Source organism: Nicrophorus vespilloides, unplaced genomic scaffold (genome assembly GCF_001412225.1).
Source record: "Nicrophorus vespilloides isolate i.1.1-1 unplaced genomic scaffold, Nicve_v1.0, whole genome shotgun sequence".
NCBI classification, from domain to species: domain Eukaryota; kingdom Metazoa; phylum Arthropoda; class Insecta; order Coleoptera; family Silphidae; genus Nicrophorus; species Nicrophorus vespilloides.
In genome coordinates, this window is record NW_017100107.1 from 206,184 (window position 1) to 227,488 (window position 21,305).

The 21,305-nt window shown below is 33.0% G+C and overlaps 1 protein-coding gene across 4 annotated transcripts in view; it reads left to right on the forward strand.

The window, feature by feature from the left end:
- Window positions 1–21,305, forward strand: part of LOC108568316 (disintegrin and metalloproteinase domain-containing protein 11) — a 127,106-nt gene that overhangs the window by 104,983 nt on the left and 818 nt on the right. Inside the window, exons 7-16 of one of the 4 annotated variants that reach the window (XM_017929319.1) lie at window positions 3,980–4,756; window positions 5,353–5,939; window positions 6,034–6,214; window positions 8,574–8,742; window positions 12,507–12,645; window positions 18,229–18,381; window positions 18,929–19,000; window positions 19,490–19,566; window positions 19,621–20,033; window positions 20,863–21,245. In XM_017929319.1, coding sequence (XP_017784808.1) covers window positions 3,980–4,756; window positions 5,353–5,939; window positions 6,034–6,214; window positions 8,574–8,742; window positions 12,507–12,645; window positions 18,229–18,381; window positions 18,929–19,000; window positions 19,490–19,566; window positions 19,621–20,033; window positions 20,863–21,245 — 2,951 coding nt within the window. Of the gene's footprint in view, window positions 1–3,979; window positions 4,757–5,352; window positions 5,940–6,021; window positions 6,215–8,573; window positions 8,743–12,506; window positions 12,646–18,228; window positions 18,382–18,928; window positions 19,001–19,489; window positions 19,567–19,620; window positions 20,034–20,862; window positions 21,246–21,305 lie in introns of all 4 variants that reach the window. The other 3 variants (XM_017929318.1, XM_017929320.1, XM_017929321.1) reach the window with 3 other exon arrangements.

The window sequence follows — 21,305 nt, forward strand, 5'->3', positions numbered from 1 at the left end:
ATCAAATATAGTTTCAATGTAAAGCTTACATGTACATTCATAAAAACGCGACAAATTGATACTAATAGTAATTCTCTATATAAGATGGATCTTCAATTTGACAATGTAGAAATATAAACAAATATCAACTTAATATACAGTTCTCTTTTTGATTCAAAAAGGTGATAAAATGTCTGTAATATATTGTACAAAGTTATTTATGAAATTTTCGAATTTTTTTTTGTGCGGTTTCTTTTATGCGATCCCTATCTACTGCACAAAAACAGGTTTTACTGTATTCATAATTCGGTATACAAGACGCGTCATGAATTTGTGAGTGTAGTTATTTTATCAAATATTGATGCAATGTACAACTTTCTTCTTCATTTATAAAAATGTAACATATTCAAATGCGAGTATAAAACGTTTCTTAAATTTTAGATTGTTGTAGTACAAACATATATGTCTATTGAAGTACAACTTTTGTTTATTCATAAAAATGTGATAAATGGTAATTTTATCTATAATATGACGATATTAGTAATATAAGTAAATATATCTTCAATGACAACTTACCATAAAAATAAGATATTTTGCAATTAATACAACTTTAAAAAACATCCTTATTCATTCCTAAAATTAAGAAAACAAAATATCATCTAACAATTATTTCAGATGTTTGTCTAATTCTCAATGAATAATTAAATAACATAAATTCGAGAATTAAAATAAACCAAAATTTCTTGTATATATAAAATACAATATAAATGACAATATATCATATTACTGTATACAAAACATAGCACGTTGTTTGTAAAGATTTAAATTGCACACTAGACACAAATAAATACGATACGTTATAACATGACTGTTGCAACGGTGATATCAAAAACGAAAATATAGTAAACTGTCTTTGTATATCTTGAAGCAATTTCTTGTAACGAGGAATATTTCTTTGCGAATCGTCTTGCACGATTTCGTTTGAAATGTTTTGTAGAAATATTCTAAAAATCAAAGCTCTGGATCTGGTTTCTTGGATGCGGAAAGCTTTTCGTACGGCTCTCCAAGGAGATATAGCGAATCTACCGTAAAAATGACGCACGTGCATCTCGTTTTCGATTCCCATGCAAATGTTTACTTTTCGCTTTACGCGAAGTGATTTCCGTTTAGAATGTGTATTCGAGGATTCTTGTAATTAGGTATTTCCGGTTTTGCGTAACATTGGAAACGCGTTCTCATTTCTACACCGAACAAAAGAGGGAGGCTGATTACAACCACTGACTGCACAAATTACAGCATCCTTTTATTGTTCCATTCCGCAGAATGCTCAACGCCTCCAGGCTATCTCATATTGCAGGCAATGTACTATAAACAGAGTCGTCACGTTAAACAGGCGTTTCAATTATTATTCTTAAAACATTCACATGTAAATGGAGAAGGAAAGCATTAAAGCTCTAATCATTTTCTTTTTTTTAACATATGTATAATACAAGATACCTCTTATAGTCGGGTAATCAATTTTGTGAATATCCCTGACTATTTGAAACCGGACTAATTGAGGTACTAAATAGGTGCAAAATGTATCATTTATGAATACAAAGTAATTGTGTTTACTATGTTTGTTAATATATTTTAATATTTGCTTAATTAAAATTTAGTGTGTTTACGTACACATCAAACCTTATAATTTTCTCTAATATTAGTATTATTGAAATATTTTAAATTATTTTAATTTCGCATGAATAAGTTAAATTCTCTGGAGTTCAATTTGTATTTATTGGTGCGTATACTCTGTGCGCAAATAATTGACTCAAATATTTGCACATACAAAAAAATCTGCTCTGTGAGTTAGATAAAAATTGAGATTCAATGGGAAATCGGGGATGTTTTTTTTATTGCAATTCCAAAGGGTCAAAGTGTTCGGTCAATAATACGAAAATTAGATGCGATTGACCCATGGAGGAGTGGACAATATATAAAAAAAACGAACGGAAATCAGGGTAGAAATAAAATCGTCCTCGTCTACTTTATGTTATTTATTTTTTATTCAATGTTCTCCGTATATATATATTTTTTTGACGTCCTCTGCGTTCGTCGTCCTAATCGAATGTTATCGACAGAGAGGGGCTGAAAGGGTGTATTTGGGGACAGAGGGTCGGAAAGCGCGATCTGGCATAATTGAAGGGATGTACGGTAAGCCCCGCAGCAGCAGCAGAAGCGGCTGGGAGGCGGCAAGGGGTAATTGGCTGTCAGTTGTCACCGCTCTTTGGCCGACATCTGTACGAACGTGTTCATTAAAACTTACTCCAATTAATTTTAATTAATCCTGGCGCGCTTATATGACAAGTATCTGTGAATGCGATGCGGAATGCAATGGTGCAAAATGAATAATTCCATCGCGAGAACATCGCCCAGCCATGTCCTAAACTACTATTATCCTTCCGACACTGGATGGAAAAATAAATGATGTTGGATGGAGGTGGAGTAGAAGTAGGAGGATGAAACAGAGGTGGAGGTTGAAGGCAATGGGATCATCATAATAATTCCACTATTTCCATTCCCCTTTTTTGTCCTGCCAGCAATTAGGACTCGCCTCCTTGATTCATTGCTACTCCGGCACTGGTTTTATACCAAATACACTGCATACAATTCATATAAATCGGCTTCCGAGCCTCCCAAGTCTCCAACGTAAAGCAATCTCCAAGAGTTCTCCAACTAAAAAGATATTAAGTTTCCTGTCACTTCAAGTCGCAGCAAAATTGTATTCATTCCTTGATTCCATTTAATTTACATATCAATTTAAAAACGTTTCAAAATGCATAAACACGTACACACATTGTACACATCTACAAATACATATTCATTTTCTTAATAACACTTTAATTACATTAAGGACAACACAATTTGAAAACAATTACCACACATTTTATATTTAAAATTATATATTATATATAAAACTTTTATAATTTTCTTATTAAGCGATTGCTTTTTTATATATCTATAGTTTACTTCATATACCTTAGCTTTTAATTTATAGATATAAAAATATATTGAAATATTGTTGCATGTAATTAGATTTAATTTATTACATTATATGTTTATTTTATTACTTCAATTAATTAATCTTTAAATTTAGAACTAACATTATTTGGGGACCCTGGGCTAACACTGGGTTGTCTTTGACTAATACTCATTGAGGGCTCTCGGCTATCATTATTTGGAGGTTTAAGAATAACACGTTTTGGGGCCTATTTAATTAATCTATGTTTGGGTTGGCTGTGTTTATTTTTATTTTTAAACTCAAAGGTGGCCTTTTTAATTAAACATCAAGCTGCAGCCCATAAAAATCCGCCCCTGCTAAGTGTAGAAATATAATTATATCTTTTTAGTGGAATTAAGTATTTGACGTATTGATATTTATAATTAGTAGTTTGATACATCTATCAAACTACTAATTATAAATATTATTTAAACGTATCAGTAATTGTTGGTCCAGTATAATTTAACATTTGCTTATGAAATTTTATTTTCTATTACTATACCTTCATAGTATCATAATTATTTTATAATAGAAAAATATTCAAAACAACTCTAGTTCAAATATTTTTTTGTGGGCTCCAAAGTTTCTGGTGGCACTATGCCGAATGTATAAAACGGATCTGAAATAGAGTAAAATACATTATCAGTTCAATTTAATTGCCTTAGGATTTCAAAATAACCAATTATGTGTTTGTAAAGTCCAGTGTAGATATAATAAATGTAATTATTTAAATTCAATTTATTTGCAAAAGCTTTTAAACGTGGGAAATTGCCATCTTTATTTGAGTAGGTGAATTTAAGGTAGAAATGCGCTTGGTTGTAGTAGTTGTATCGCGTATACTATTATTCTTTGCGGGTCCATTAAGCAATGAGGAGGATGGAAACATTAAAAGCTTTTCTTAATGTGCTCTGAGAGCTAGATAAGAACGCAATGTGACTGCACAGCTTCACTCTTTTTTAGCAGAAACATCCACACGTGATCTTCGAAGCTCGTACCAAGGCGAACAAGGGCTGCGCGAACTCTGGCAACATGGAGTGGCGATTGAACCCTCACTCGGGCTTCCTTCCGCAGCCAAACGACCGACTGAAGAGGGACGTGAGGGAGGCCACCAAGTACATCGAGACGGCGATGGTCATCGATAAGGCTATGTTCGAGAAGAGGAACGGGAGTACTCGAGCGGAGGTGGTGCACGATGCCATCCAGGTGGCCAACATCGCCGATCTGTACTTCCGCACGCTCAACACTCGCGTCTCCGTGGTGTACGTGGAGACCTGGCAAGGTGGCAACCAAGCTCAGATCGATCGGTCTCAGGATATCGGAAGGGGTCTTTCGAACTTCAACGATTATACTTCGAGGAAGCTCTTCAAGATCGACAAGGACACCACTCAGCTGCTGACTGGAGAGGTGTTTGCAGGTGGAGAGGCCGGGATGGCTGTACCAGCGACCGTTTGCACTGCCAAGGCTGTAGGTATTAGCGTGGACATTAACACCTACGAGCCTCATCTTCTCGCTGGTACTATGGCTCATATGATCGGCCATAACATCGGAATGGGACACGACGATGGACGAGAGGAGTGCTTCTGCAGAGATTGGCATGGCTGTATTATGGCTCAGGCAATTGTAGGCTTGGACAATGTGCAGCCTTACAAATTTTCAGAGTGCAGCAGAAGCGATTACATCGATAGATTGAGGACCGGTAATGGTATCTGCCTTCTCAATAAACCAAATGAATTGGAGGTAAGCGACATACATACCATCTCAAACTAAATCTTTATTTTAACCATGATTGTTTCACAAGAATTATTAAAGTAAAAACTAAATATTATTTAAATCATCTTGCATTTAGTGAATGAAAAGCAACTTTATATTATATTATAAACTAGATAATCTATAAGTAATAAATTAATTATGAACCTACTATAAACCTACACTGAAAGGTGATGAAGAAGAAAAAGCATATATTGATAAAGATTTTCATGTGAAATCCTTTTATTTATTACCCTCTTTAATCTTTTCAACAATTTAAACTTTTCAATGTTTCTTTGCTACATTTCCAAATAAGTTTTAGTATGATATTATAGACTAACAGTTTATTTTCTCTTAAAATATATGAGTATTAACGGAGCAAAGAATAAAGTTTCTTAAACTTACTTTCATATGTTTCATATTTCAAGAAAGTTTATATAAATATAAGTGAATGAACAATGTTTTTTCTATGTGAAATGTGAAACTTATATAAATACAAAAAAGTAAATTTTATGTGAAACAAATTTAATCAGATGTTTAGAATATTAGATGGGAATTATAAGGGTTTTATTATTTGTATAAATTAGGTGCACAGGACCTGCGGGAATCGTATTGTTGAGGAAGGAGAGGAATGCGATTGCGGTTCCATAGATGATTGCCACACGGTGGATCCTTGTTGCGACCCCATCACGTGCAAGTTGACCTCGGAGGCGGAGTGCGCGTCGGGGCCGTGCTGCGAGCAATGCAGGCTGAGAGAGAAGGGCGTAGTGTGCAGGGACTCGTCGAACGAATGCGACCTCCCGGAGCAGTGCACCGGAGAGTCCGGCGATTGTCCTGCAGATGTCTTCAAGAAGAACGGGAATCCGTGCGGCGGCGACAGCGGCTACTGCTTCAACGGTTTCTGCCCTACGCACGCTATCCAGTGCGAGCACATCTGGGGTTACGGAGGTGTCTCAGCCGACCTTCAGTGTTACGACCAGTTCAACTCGAAGGGCTCCATCAATGGTCACTGCGGTAACGACGCCTACGGCAGATACGTGAAGTGTGCGCCGGAGAACGTGCGGTGCGGCTCGCTGCAATGCCAACTCGGGAATCGATATCCCGTCGTCAAAGGTCTGGACCAGCTCTACACGCGGACCACTATCTCCATCAAGACAGTCGAATACGAATGCAAGTGAGTAGTGCTCATCCAACTCAATGGACGTGGCGCTCGGGAGCGCGCGTCTTCCGATCATCCGACTAATCTCATACCGAAGGTCTATTCACAGGTCCACCAGCTCCGGAAGCGGCGTCAAGACCGAAGTACCGCATCTAGGCCTCGTGCGCGACGGTACACCTTGCGGAGAGAATCTAATCTGCATCAATCAGACCTGCTCTAGCATTTTCCCGCATCTCGACCAGACCAAATGTCCCACCAATAATAACGATCTGGAGTGTTCCGGCCACGGGGTATGTGTCCATCTCCAACGCCATCTCTCAATTCACACACTCCGCATTACGTAACAAGTTTGAATACTACTCGTCCAGAAAAATGCTTGCAACTACATGCAACCATTTCAAAGCCATCTTTTCACGCATTGCGTAACGAGTATAACCACCTACAAAGAGGACAAAATAACAACAACCATTTCAAATATGTTGTGTCGTGTATGCTTATTGAAAATGAAACACCTGCACCCAATACGCAATTAATATAAACATCTTGAAATAAGACAAACTAAATGCATCCATTTCATATATTATTTTGTACATGTTTATTGCAGACAAATCAATACATCAACATCTTCGTAAGCAGCGTAAACATCCACCAACTGAGCAAAATATATACAACTAATATTTTCTTTTAGTTATCACGAAATTGTCGTACGCAAAAAAAACAATATATTCACTACAAAATAAATAAAATTAACTTGAATTTTTAAGCGGTCAATAGTCCGTTGTATATGAATGTTTTTATATAATCAATACATTTAAATTAATGTTTAAAAAAATATATTCTCATCAAATTTAATTAATGAGTGTAACACAAAAACATCATGAAACTATTCTATTAAAACTATTGTTTTTTTTTTGTAGAAATGGCGGATTAAATTTTATCCAACTATAGTTGGAATCGATAATACTCATTAACGGTTGATGCTGAAAACCCTATTTCTCTTTCTCTCACACATACACACTTCTAACATCCACTTCGGAGCTGTAAACTTTTCGGCCGCTTTTCATGTATGCAAATAGGTTAAGGTCAATGATGCCGTTCAACCCAAGGTCAAACATTCTCAACTTTGTTTTCACAGCTTTCGATACTTTTATAGATATTTATAAGTTTCAAATTATATTCATTTATCAACTTAAATATTAAAATATCGATTCAACAAATATTTTATCTTCTATTTAGCATAAATTAAAATACAATATATTTATCTTCAGTTCTTATTTAGTGCAGTTTTGCCAATATCCCAATATAACCTTGCTAATGGAAGATTTTAAAACCGCATAAAAACATTTTTTTTTTAGATTTTATTTCAATGTTGTCAATTAAATTTTAGTTTATGTTGAAATTTTCAAACCAATGGAAACCGCACTATACAAGGTCTATAGTGGGGTTATAAGGATGTAACCATTTTATAAATTGTTTAATTTAATTCGAGAGAGTATATCTCCTCTTAATAATATTTACTTAATCTTTAATATTAGCAATTACAAAATATTATAAAAAAATCACTACGACTGTTTTCAATTGACGTTATTAATATGTAAAAATCTTAATATCGATTATATAACATACCTAAACTATTACATCTATTCTATCTTTAATCACTTATATAGTTGTTATAGTTATCAAATCGTGTTAATGTTCTAAGCCTACCTTCAGAGTTCTATAATATGCAAATCAAATAGAAATGATCAAAATTCTATACTTTACCCAATGTTTGTATATTAATAACTCTAATTTAATCAGATGTTATCCGTGTTAAATTGTTTTTCCTTCTAATCCTAGATTTCAAGTAACAAAACATGAAAATCAATTGTAGAACAGCAATTTTATCATCCATTTAGCATAATTAACCATTAAGTCTATATATAAGTCTCCCCTTCAACAATAATATAGATATTAACCACTTCAAATGATATTTACTTGTAATCCTATGTTGTTTACAAAATATGCTAATCAAATCAAATTTATTGACTATACAACGTATATTTAATCTTCAATTTAACATAATTAAACCAATTATTACGTGATGTATCTCCCCCTAATCATCTACACAGATGATATCCATAGGCAAATCGTATTTAATTCTAATCTTAGCGTCGAGGCTTTGCGTAATATGCAAATCACATGCAATTGATCTAAATACCAATTTCAACGTAATTTATTATTTCACATCATTAAGACAGGAAAATTACTATGTATTACGTCGCATAGTGCGTCTTCGATCAGTCCGGATTCACTATTGGTTTGAAATTTTCAAAAGAAACTAATTTTTTATTGAATAAAATAAAAATAATTGTTTTTTTTATTTCATTATACTGTCAACTTTCTTTTTGTGCGGTTTATATTTGTATGTATTTCGGTTTCAAATAGTCCGGGATATTGACGCAATCTATTATCCGTACTATGCGCGGTGTTGTACAGAACCATGGTCTAAATACTAATTATATCAAAATATCAATTTGAATTTTTCATCTGTTATAATTATTGTAATGACTGTAGAATATTAATAGGAAATTAGTTATCCTGTATTGCCATCAGTATCTCTATTGAATACTTGATGTGTAGTGACGTTTCCTTTTCTGTGTGTTCCAGGACTGCACGAACACGAATAAATGCTACTGCGGAGTGGGCTGGAGCGGTCCGGATTGTTCCATTGAAGAGCAGGTGACGGCAACACCACCACTTCCTACCCCACCGCCAGAGGCTACCAAAGGGATGAAGGACCTGGCGGAGATTATGAAAAAGAAAGAGACCCCCTACGGTACGTTAAATAATTTCACTTTTACACTCCACCCACGCGATGCGGTAATGAAAAGAGAAACGCACTGAAAAAAACTAACAAAAGCAAGTGAAAAAAAAGCAAACAAGAAAATAATAATACAAAAAAATATACCAGAGAAGTATTAATCATAATAACACAAACTTGCGAATTCTTTTTCAGTAATACCAAAAACAACAACACGTACATTTATAGAACTAAGATATATTTTATGTTTTCATAGGTTTCTGTTTTTTTTGATGTGGTGACCCTTCCGAATCGCTCGACGCTTTTCCGTATTCGTTTAACAATGTTAATATAAGGACGTAATCATCCTGTCGCATCGTCTCGAAGCTATTGTGAAGGAAACACTTGAAAATTTCATTATATTATAATTTTAAATAATCGTCTTAAGAAGTTACATAATGATGGTGAATTTTCTTTACAAGAAATATAATAGAATTATGCACATCTGCTTCAGAAGATTTACATCATAAATATACTAGTCGACATTGTATTGTATAGAAGAAAAATGCATTTCTATATTACATAATAAGAATTTCACTAAAAATGATGAATATTTCATAAGGATTATTTAAAGTAAACAAAGGTTTTTGATAAAAGGAAATAGTTTTTAAGAATTTTAGAATATTTGAATATGTTAGGATAAAAATATGAAACATATAAGACGAATTTTCATAGTAATACTATAAATATTATTGTGTATACAAAATGTCTAAAGCTTGTAATTTAAGCTGATAAATAATCTTGGGTGATTGTCCTTGGAATATGGATTTGCCAGAAAGTAAGTATCTATTCGTTGCTCGTAAATTTGAATTCGAATGGAATGAAAGCATATTGCGTAACGGAATATTTCTTGGCACAAGAACGCAGTGCTATCTGCCAAGACGATTTATAGTCCTTTTTTTTATTACTAACTCATGCGATGCGAAGCATTCGGTGCAAGCTTTTCTGTGGAAAATGTTCTTGTATTGCGGATTTTTAAGTTGTTTTAATCAATGTTGCGGACTGCAAGTTGATCTCTGAGTGTTCATTGAAAATTGGGTGTACAGTCAGCGCTCACTTAATGTACGTTATTATTTACAAATAGAAATAATGTACGAACAAATAATGATATGAATCTGATGAATCATAAAGTATATATTTGGATTAAATGACATTTTCATGTATTGATCAAATTTGGTTTTATAAAACAAATAAATACAGATATACCTCTTATCACACGATGATAAAATATTGATTATAGTGTAACCGTGTTATTTGGGACTAATAATTCCTTAATTCATGTTCTAAAATAAAGATATTATCTCACTTACTTCACTTACACTTTTCGCTCTCACTGACAATAAACTGTGAAAAAAAAGTTCACAAAATGTCAGTCTTTAATATATTTATCGTGTTGTGTGAAAAAAGAACCGTGTTATACGAGGAATATCTGTAGTTAAATAGTTAATATATTAACGTTTTAAATATAGTCTTAATCATTATACATTTTTCTACAATATTATTGGGAAATTCATGTTGATGTCGTTATCTGCTTCTACTATTTCTGGCAAAAAAACGGGTTTGAAACACAATTTGAAAGCTGAGTACAGGTTGTCCAAAATTATGTTTAAGGTATAAATTTATATGATAATTCAATGTTTAACACGTACGTTATCCGAGAGCTGACCAAATATGTCGAATTGAAACAGAGTACGAGAATTCTCAGCATATTATTTTAGGACCTGACAGCAAAGTGTATGTTTATGAGAACGTCGAGTACGTTTATGCGAATGAAGAAACACGTGAGTACTAGGCAATAGATAGGAATTTTTAGACTAATTAAGTACATAAGTATTTTGAGTCATTATGTTCATTTTCCGAGAACTGACTATATGTTGTCGAGCTGAAATTAAATTGAAATATATAAAATGTCCTGAATACGGTAATTCATAAATCATATCATAAGATATCTTTTAAGTGCATGAATTTACATGATAATTCGCAGAAATCTGTAGATTAGTGTAATCATTTAGATAACCATTATATACGCGAATAAAGAGTAGACTATCAAATTTCATGAGCTGACATTATTATAGAAATATGTAGACAGTTAGTACGGAAAGTCCCAGTTCTATCAGGATCCGAAAACAAAGTGTACTCTGCATACTATTTCTTAGAAGCAACATAATCTTAAATGCTTATAATTACATGGGAATTAACCGTCCAATTAACGTACATCCATTTAGAAAAATGAGTACAATTTATGTAATTTAATCGAGAGTTCACGTATTTACTCACATGTGTTCAACTTTAATAACATTAACTAGGTCGTTTGATAGCTCATTACAACTTATGATGTCAGCAATGTTAAGTACGTCGGAATAGTTGACTTATTAATGTAAATTTGCTTAGTAAATTGAGTACTCTTTATTTACGTTAAGTAAGAGCTTATTGTATTTAACCATATGTTCACTTGGAATAGTATTATCATATATAGACCGTTTAATAACTGACTATCGAAATTCACAACTTCTAATGTAAAGGTATGACAGCAATATTAAGTACTATTATTCGAATGAAAAGACACATGTGTATAATTAAATCCTAAATACATTCATTTATTTAAAAATTAATCAATTAAAGCTGTAAATAAAAATAAGTTAATCTGAAATTAAATTGAAAGTACACGAGTATGATTCAACTAGAAAGTATGCGTTTGTTCGAACATTGATATGAAGAGGTATGGTTAAACACTTACCAAAATGGTAAATGCATAAATTTATATCGATATTAGCTTTTCTTTTAACGTACATTTGCTTAGTAATTTGGGTCTTCATTATATACGTCACCTCTCAGACTGGGACCATTCGATAGTTGAAAATTGACGACTTCGACAGCAGTCTTATGTACGTTTGTGCGAATCAAGTGGCACGTGTATAATACAATCATAAATGTATTAATTTATTGGAATGTTATCTATAAATTATTCGCTGAAATTAAATTGAAAGTACGTGAAATTTCAAAGTATGATTCGACAGTTAGACGACAAAATGTACGTTTGTGTGAACGGTAAATGCATGCATTTATATGGGAATTAGCTGTCCTATTAACGTAAATTTGCTTAGTAAATTAGGTACTCGTTATGTACGTTAACCGAGAACTGACTGTATGTTGTTCAGATGTGTCGAGCGTTTCGGAAGGATCTGGTTTGTAGATTTATATTGTTGGACGGATGCTTGAGTGGTTCTGTTCTGCAGGCTCCGACGACAAGGACAGCTTGAGTACGTTGACGCTGGTGTTCATACTGACAGGCGTCGTGAAGGGAGTCTTCATTTGTTTTGCCGTAGTGGCAGTTTGCTACAGGTATCGTGTTCGGTCCAAAGAGAGAGCAAGCGAGCGAAGGGGGAGGTTGATGAGAGTGGCGGGTGGCTGCTTGCGCGCAGTGTCCTGTACATAGGCTTCTACAGTACTCTCGATGTTGTTGTCTTGTTGTATATTATTATTATTACTATACCAGAACGTTTGATTTACATTAATTTCTTTTGACGATCACCGTATTTGAAAGTTAATGCATTTTATTATTATTATTACTGTTATGATTTATTTGTTGTTATTATCGAATATTTGTCTCATACGTGCTTTTCCTTCTTTCTCTTCGCCTGTGTGTTGGTTGATGCATGCTGATGATGATGTCGATGTCGACGACATCCCACATACACTCCTCAACTGGACCTGTGGTCTGCCTGCGTTGGATTCTGCAGAGTCCTATCACGGCTCGAACACGGTTTTTCTCGTGGGTACACTCATGTCGGTGGTAGGGGGTGTGTTCATTGTGTTTGCAACTATGGCTCTATGCTACAGGTCAGTCGTAGTACACAAAAACTTCTCGCTCTGCCTCAGGTTAGTGAGCAGACCGTCCAGGTAGAGATCCACATATTCAGCATCCGCTAGCTTCTTCTGCGTTCATTTTGTTTGTACATTCATCCCAAAAGAAAACAATCAATAAATCAATCGACGTTGGCAACGGCAACAGTTAAAGTTAACAAAACAAATTATGTAAAAAAAAAAAACATTGAACATTTATTCCTCAGTTGCTCTCGCTAGATGTCCGTAGCCCACGACTTCTTTCTTATGCACTCCATCTTAATAATAAAATAATTCAGATCATATCAATCCGAAAAACACGCATTTTAGAAGCAGATCACTCAATATATATATAAAAACAAATAATTAACAAAACCACTCAACGTGGTACACATCACTCACAGAATTTCAATTACAAACTATTGTTTTTTTTTCTCTTCTTTTTCACGTTTTTTTTTTAATTTAATTTTGTGTATGTATTTTTTTCATTTCGTTTTCGCTCTTGGTCCGAGAGAGAATTTATCGCTTCACCAAATTCAATTTATGGCACACTTAATTTCGCTCGGCAATCCTCTTAAAATCTATTTTCTTCTCACTCTTTCTCACACACACTCACTCGTTTGTTCTTCCTTTTTCCTCCTTTATTTCTCTTCTTTCCACTCAAACTCCTTACGAAAAGGAGCGAGTTCTAATGGAACATGAACAAATAACAGCACTTTAATTAACAACCATTTGAAAAAATTTATCTTCACTATTTTAAATGATTATTGAAAAATTGAATAAAGTGAAATTTATTTCTTCAGATGCACTGCAATTTCACGTAACAGCAATGTTTAGTATTAAAAATATTTCATATTTCTTGGAATATTTTGAACACAATTCACAAATTTGAAGTACATTTATTTTTTTTTTTAATTAAACTTATCAAAAAGTTAATTGAAACCTATTAACATTAAAAAATCTATTGAATTTCAATGATTAGAATGTAAATGTTAATACATTTTGTATCTTCGCAAAATTTCATAAAATTTATTTTTTTTTAATAATTTTGAACACAAATATTATTATAAGTCTTCATTTTGAAATAAATTTGAAAATATAAAAATGCGATTCAATTTTTCATAATATTTTCAACAAAAAATTGTATTTTTAAATTCCAATAACGATGGTCTTTTTTAATACTAGATTCACATCAATTTTATGCTTTTTTAATTAAAAAATAATTAAACTAATTAATTATTAATAAACCGAGTTAGAAATAAAAAATGTCAATGAAAATGCTTAAAAAAAATTAATGAAGACCTTTTGACATAAGATCAATTGAAGTCTAAAGTTTAAAATGTAAATGTGTTATATTGGTGTAATGATCCTCGAAATATTGAGGGTCAATGTGCGATCGTTGTCGTATTTGGTTTATATATTGACGTAATGGGTTTCGACTCACTGATTATGCGTACTTTGAGGTTGATAGAAACATTGTAAACACGGCCGTTGTGGCAGAAGCATAAATTGTGTACGTTATGAATAATGAATATTATGTGTCCCTTTGCCTCAATAGGAATTAAACTAACCGGAACGTTCAGGCAGCATTTACATCTTCCTTGATAGTTTGTGTAATAATTCAATTCGGTAATTTATAGTAAAACATATTTAATGCTCGATAGTTTATTACAACAGTTTAGAACTATATATTTTATAAAAGATTTTAACAAATACAAAAATTAGAAATGAACGAAACGTAATAATTTGTAATTTATGATTGAGAATGAAGACATATTTTAATTATTTATAACTGAAATTTACTAATATTTTGTGTTCAAAATATTTCATATTTCTGTTTGGTTGTGTGTTTACTTGCAGCAAGAAGAATCCTCCTCGTTTTTTCTTCCCCAAAAGTTTCGTTTCCCCAATGAAATTCATTACATTAAAGGTCATTTTAATTCCATTTTAATTCCAATTGAAGTATATGCTTTTTGAAGAGGAAAAAAATATACCCTTTCTGTTCACTCGTTCTCCCTCTGTGTCTTTACGATAAACTCTGAACGTAATTACGGCAAATTACTATAACCCTTCAAGGAAACAAGAACTTCAGTGCATAAGTTTTCAAATAGTTGCATTCAATTTTCTCGAAATGAAATGGATCTTTTGTAGCCGTCGTAATCCTTGATACTGCCGGAACGTGCAGTGCAGAAGGAGGAAAAGGATCATTGTGCAAATTAAAAGATGCAATTAATTTGCGAAGTGCTCTGCAATTAAATGCGATCGCGCTAAGCTGAAAGACGCAGGGGTGAGAAGAAGGGAGAAAAGTGAGTGGAAGTGACGATGGCGAGTATTCTGCTTCTAACCGTCGACGGTATTTCTGAAAGACAAAGCACCAACGTATTTCCATCGATTAAGAGCTACCATTTGACCCGAGGTCTAACGATCTCCGGTTACGATGAAAATACCCATTCCTTAGTCCTTACTTTTTATTTCTTCATTTGTTGATGGTTGAGTGTATAAGAATGTAAGGTCCGTCTCCATTTGCGCTGTTCATCTCCAAAACCTAGCCGCAATGCACGTCGGGCTGTACAGAGTTACAATTTGAAACGATCATCCATTAGATGCTAAGTTGATTACCGTAAAATTTCGAATATAATACGCAACCTTGCACAATGCGCTCGTTTGATTTAAAGCCATTTCTTTTAGTGAAATACAAAATTCGTTAAAAGGTAATGTGATTCATTTTAAAATGCACAAAACATATGTTAACAACTGAAAATTTTATGAACAAAAGGAAACGTAAATGTTGAATATCAAAGATTCGTATATAATACGTACTCATAATTTTTCAATTACTTTAAAATTGCACAAAACATTTGTTAATTGAGTTGTTACGAAATGAAACGTTAATGTTTAAAATAAAAAAATCGTATATAATTCACTCATAACTTTTCATAATATTTTTAATTGCATAAATTATTTGTCAAATCATTACTATTAATAAAAATAAACCAAAGTGACAAATATTAAAAATTCGTATATAAGGTACGTGTTATAATTTTCCAATTACTTTAAAATTGAACAAAACATTTGTTAACAACTGAAGCTTTCATTATTTACGAAATGAAACGTTAATGTTTAAAATCAAAAATTCGTATAAAATACGCACCCACATTTTTTCAGATTATTTTCAAATTCCATGAAATATTTGTTAAAAATTGATACATTTGCTATTAAATTTACTTATAAATAAAAGGAAAAAAAATATGTCAAATATCAAAACATTTCTATATAATACGTACTTATATTTTTTTCAATTCATTTCAAATTGCATAAAATATATGTCAACAATACGAAATATATCTTCAAAAATAAAGGAAATTGATAAATATCAAAAATTCGTATATAATACGCACCCATAATTTATCATTTTATTTTCAAATTCCATGAAATATTTTTTAACAACTGCTACATTTGCTATTAAATTTACTTGTAAATAAAAGAAAAAAAATCAAAACGTTTCTATATATTGCATATGTTAACATGAAAAAATAAAGGAAAATGACAAATATCAAAAATTTGTATATAATACTCACTCATATTTTTTCTATTTATACTAAATTTTACGTAATTTTTGTTAACGGCTTATTCTCTTAATATTAATAATAATAATTTTCAATTTATTTTTAAATTAAATTAAATATTTGTTAAAAAGATAAATAAAAATGTCAACTTTTCAATTAATTTTAAATTGAATGGAAAATATAAAAAAAACAAACTGTACTAAATTACTATTAATCTCAATTAACATAAGTATAAATTGTGTGATTTATAATAAGATTTTAAGTAGTTTGTCTTTTTTTGGGGTATAAACAATAAAAAATGTGCGTATTATACACGAGACGTTAAGTCATTTCCTTTTAATTTATACACATCGATTATAATACACACTCAATATGAACTAATGGATTTTAAAAATTATGCGTAATGTAATATATATGAGATTTTACGGTAATCTTTTCATTAATTAAATCATAAGTTGATTAATTGTAATCCGTGCAATCAGCACGTGCCTAAATAGTGCACGGTCCCATACAGCCAGTTGGTTTAGAAATTTTGCGATCAATTTGAATGATCAATCCAGTAATGATGATTTTCTTTAATATACATTGCAATGTTAACACAAACATTCGTTGTATTGGACTGAGGTGTTATTTAAGATCGCTGTGTATGTTTTCTTATCAGTCTCGAAGAGTTTAGAAGGCTTTTAAGAACGCGTTTAGAGCAAAGCTTACGTTTCTAATTAAAGGCGAGCGAGATTTTTAGACCAAACTGAACTTTATATGTGTTTTTATATTATTGTTATTATAATTTTTTTAATTATATTTTTATTTAAAACATCTACCCTATATCTATATAACTATATATATAATACATGAAAGCATGATTCGTATCAGCATGTTTCGGTGTATTAAGCTATTCTCTCTACAATCTTTCTCTATTAGTTGCTATGTTTTGAATGCGTGCAGAATGTATGCGCCCCCAGATGAAATGAAAAAAAAGTGATAAAAAAAGAAAGAAAGTACAAATCAAAAACTTCCCCCTACATGTATATATTTTATTTCGAAAAAAACTTCTTATTATTTGTTTTATCTATCTTTCTATCTATCTTTCTATTTATATCTGTCCCTATAATTATTTCTTTTTGAAACTTTATATTTCTGTTCTTTGGTTTGGATACTCTACACCAGCGTTTCTCAACCTATCGGCCGCGTTATTTTTTTTAATGGATCGCGAAATGACAGCTGTCACCCTGTAACAAAGTGATAAACTACTGAAATACTCTTAGCACAACTATTAGTACAATTACAAACGTGAAATGACAGCTGTCAGCTTGTGTGAAACCGAGGAACTGTTAGGATTAATTAAAACCACAAGCAAATATGTTGGGTCGCGTTGCAAAAAGGTTAAGAAACGCTGCTCTAAACACTAAACAAAGTACTTCTACACCTTTAGCAATCTGCTTTGATTCAAGACATACTCATATAAAACAACACATCACACTAATACTCTTTTTTACAAGAACAAGAAGTCTACAAGAAGATTCGTTACCAAAAATAAACACATAAATTTGATGATGGCATTTTAATGGACTCTGAATTATAGTTATTTTAAATGATGAGGATGATCATGATAATTAATATGAGGAAGAAACGAGGACAGGATTTCAAATGTTTATACACAAATTTTGATTAATCACAAAATCGAACACGAAGAAGGTTTACTCGAAGCATGTTTCTATTTTTATTGAATTTTTAAGTTACAATCAATTTGAATTTTATACAATCGCTTCAATCGAACGTGACCACTTTGAAATTGAACATCAAATTAGAATCCACCAAATTGAACATTAAATTCGAATTGGTTACGTTTACTACACAAAACTATAATTTGTTTTTAAACAAAATTTGTTTTATTTTATTTTTCTTCTTGATTTCAATCTTTCATTTTTCTGTTTTTTGTTATTTTCTTTTTGTTGTTATTGTGGAAGTGGTTTTTTGAAGGGTCGATCAATATTAATGCGGGTTTCCGTTTTGCGTTTCTGTTTGTTATATTTTTAATTTGGCCACTTGGAAGGAAGACGACGGTGCGCAAATACCAGAAACCTTACGTTAAAAAGCCGACTCAGAAAAATTACGTCCTCACGTCCGGAAATCATTCTGCTTCCCAAGAGGACACGCTTAATAACGCTGACAAGATCATGTCCTTCGGCCCTGTACCTGCCTACGGGTAAGTAACTCCTATATTCAAACCTATTCTTTTCTTTTTTTTTATATTAAACATTTTACTATTGTTTCAACACTTTGTCTTCAAATACTGAACAGACTAAAAACCATGCCATTATCAACTAACTAATTCAATCGTTCAATACACAAAAAAAAATCGATTTTATAATCAGAGTGAAAGCATTTAGATTGGTATGAATGCTCCCATTTATTTAATTAATCGATTAACTAACAGTTAATGCTTTAGTTTTTTATTTCGTATCATTAAACCCATATATTCTTTTATGAATTAATCTCTCTTAGAGCGAAGCTTTCGGTATTAATTAAATTAACATAGATTAATAAAAATCTACCAATCTTAGTTAAATCCTACTTCCTATTTTCAATTTAAATATCTTCCAAACTAATATTATATAAAAAATCCCTTAATATTATTATTTAAAGGACATTTATACAATTCGTTTTTTTTTTCATATATAAATAAATACTTATTTTTAGTAACCAACGATTTATGATGCCTTTCGTATATTTTTTCTTCTTGTTTTTACCAGTCGCACCGATTCGCAGCGCGTTTTGTACAGATCTTCGAACCACATGGGATCCAGTGGACCATCGAATTTCCAGTTAGTTTACATTCCGTTTTTTTATTATTTTTTTTTTCGTTTGTTTGTTTCATTTTATCAGTGTTTTATTGCTGTTGTAATACATATATTACTTTCGTTTCCTTTAATTATCGTTGTGTGTACTCACGTTAATGTTGCACTTTATATCCGTGGATTTATTTCTTTATTTAATTACGTGTCCGCAGTGTTGAATCTCTACGAATCCCTTTTCCGCTTTATTTATTTCACTCTCTTAATATATTTTTTCTTTCCTTCCACTTCTGTCTCTACTACTTCACTATGTACATCTTCTCTATCTGTGTTTTACTCTGTGTGTCTTTGTCGAACCAAACGAAAGTCGCTCTTCTAGTTTCGTTTCATTTAGATCTATCTCTCTGCATCTTTCCTTTGGTTTTGGCATGGAAGCATGACATCTCATGTGTGGTTTGCATAAAGTGTTTCGGGTGCTGAGAAGTGGCTTCTTCTTTCTTTCCGTGTTATTGATTGCAGGGATCACAAGATGCAGCAGCTGAAGAGGATTGGTGTAGGTGGATCTGGGAGCGAGGACGATCCAACGCATTCAGGTAGTGAATTTCTGTGCTCTTTGGAAGGAGTTGTATGTTTTTGTTTTGGTATCGCAGGTGAAGAGGAGACCGTGTCCTTCATCGATCTGCAACACAATAACCTCAAACTTCCGGAGAAGAAGGGTATCCTGAAGAAACACGACTACGGTTTGGTCGGCGTCGATGTTAAAGACGGTTGGGCGGATGGTTCCCAGGATAACATTATGTGCAGCACCGATGCAAGCATGGCGCAGCTTGTCGGAGGTACTAGCATGTCACAGGTGGAGAGAACGCTGAAGAGTCTCAACGGGTACCACGAAGACATCATCAAAGCCTTAAGGAATGCCGCAACGCATCGCGGTACCGCTACTCCATCAGGAAGCACCACTGCTCTCAGTGAGGAAGTCCTCAGAAGGAGTTTGCAAGAGTGCGCTGTAGGCTATCCCGAGTATAAAACGAGCGGCAGCAAAGAGAATGTCTGCGAACAACAGGTATTCTTTTTTCAATTCCAAGTTAACTTTACATACAGTTTGTACGGTATGTACATAGTCATATGTATTTGAGCTTTTGTATACCAAATCTAGAATTTGAATCATTTCTAATATAAGCGTACAGGCAGCTGCCTATATTTAGTTGTGGACGTGGCAAAGTATGTAATAATTGCTTCCAATTTTATGTTGATCGATTAAGTAATGCCATACTAATATATCAGATAAACCATATTCACAAAAGTTTTTTTTTTCATAAATATAATAATTGGAAATTTTTAAGTCAGCAGATTCTATTTTTTTTAACTTTAGACATTATTTTAACAATTCAATGTTTATAGATCGATTATTCTTCATTAAGTTACAGCTAAGAACTCCAGATTTAGAAGTTGGAAAGTATATGTTCAAGGACAAACATCTCTTTCCTTACGATAATTTAGTTTAAAATAATAAATATCATATGTCATTTAAATTAATACCACAATTTATTCCATACCATAAACATATCAGTCACGATTTATTAAGTTGAATGATGCAATTGAAGTTTAAAGTTAACGAAGGAAACTTTTGTAGGACATACGAGGACAGTTTGGTAGAAAATATAATAATATGAAATTCTAAAAAATTTCCTTACTATAAGAGTTATGCCAGGCATACTAATTAATATTAGTAATGCTACATCACATCAACATTATATTGCATCTGTATAAGTAAGGTTATTCTCTTTATTGAAGAATCGACAGATATTATTGATCTTCTTCATAAAATGTGTTAAAATATCGATGCTATCTACGCTTGTTATCTAAGTGAAACTCATTAGATGCTTGTGCAGGTTGTCGTGGAGGCTGAGGAGGAGGAAGAGGACGAGGTGCCACCGCACGGTCCGATCCGTATACGAAACCTGGAGGACCTGATCAGACAACTCGAACATCACACCCGTCACATGAGCCCCAGCGGTTCCGAGGATATCCGGATGTCCGAGACGGAGGCGGATCGTCACTACCGTCAAGAATCATCGTCGGCATGCAGCGAGAGTTCTCACCAATCGCACCGGGACAGCCGCTTCGTGTACGGCCGATACAGACAACCGACTGGACGTCTTCCGTATCCTCACCCGCATCCCCATCCTCATCACCAGGCCGAGGAGGAGAGCATCTACGAGAGTGCGGACCACGAGAGGGGCGCACCTTGCGGCGAAACGCCGGACAGCGAGAGGTAAACCATCAGGTTCCAGATGACAACCTGCGAATCCGGTATAGTTTGTTATGCGTTCTT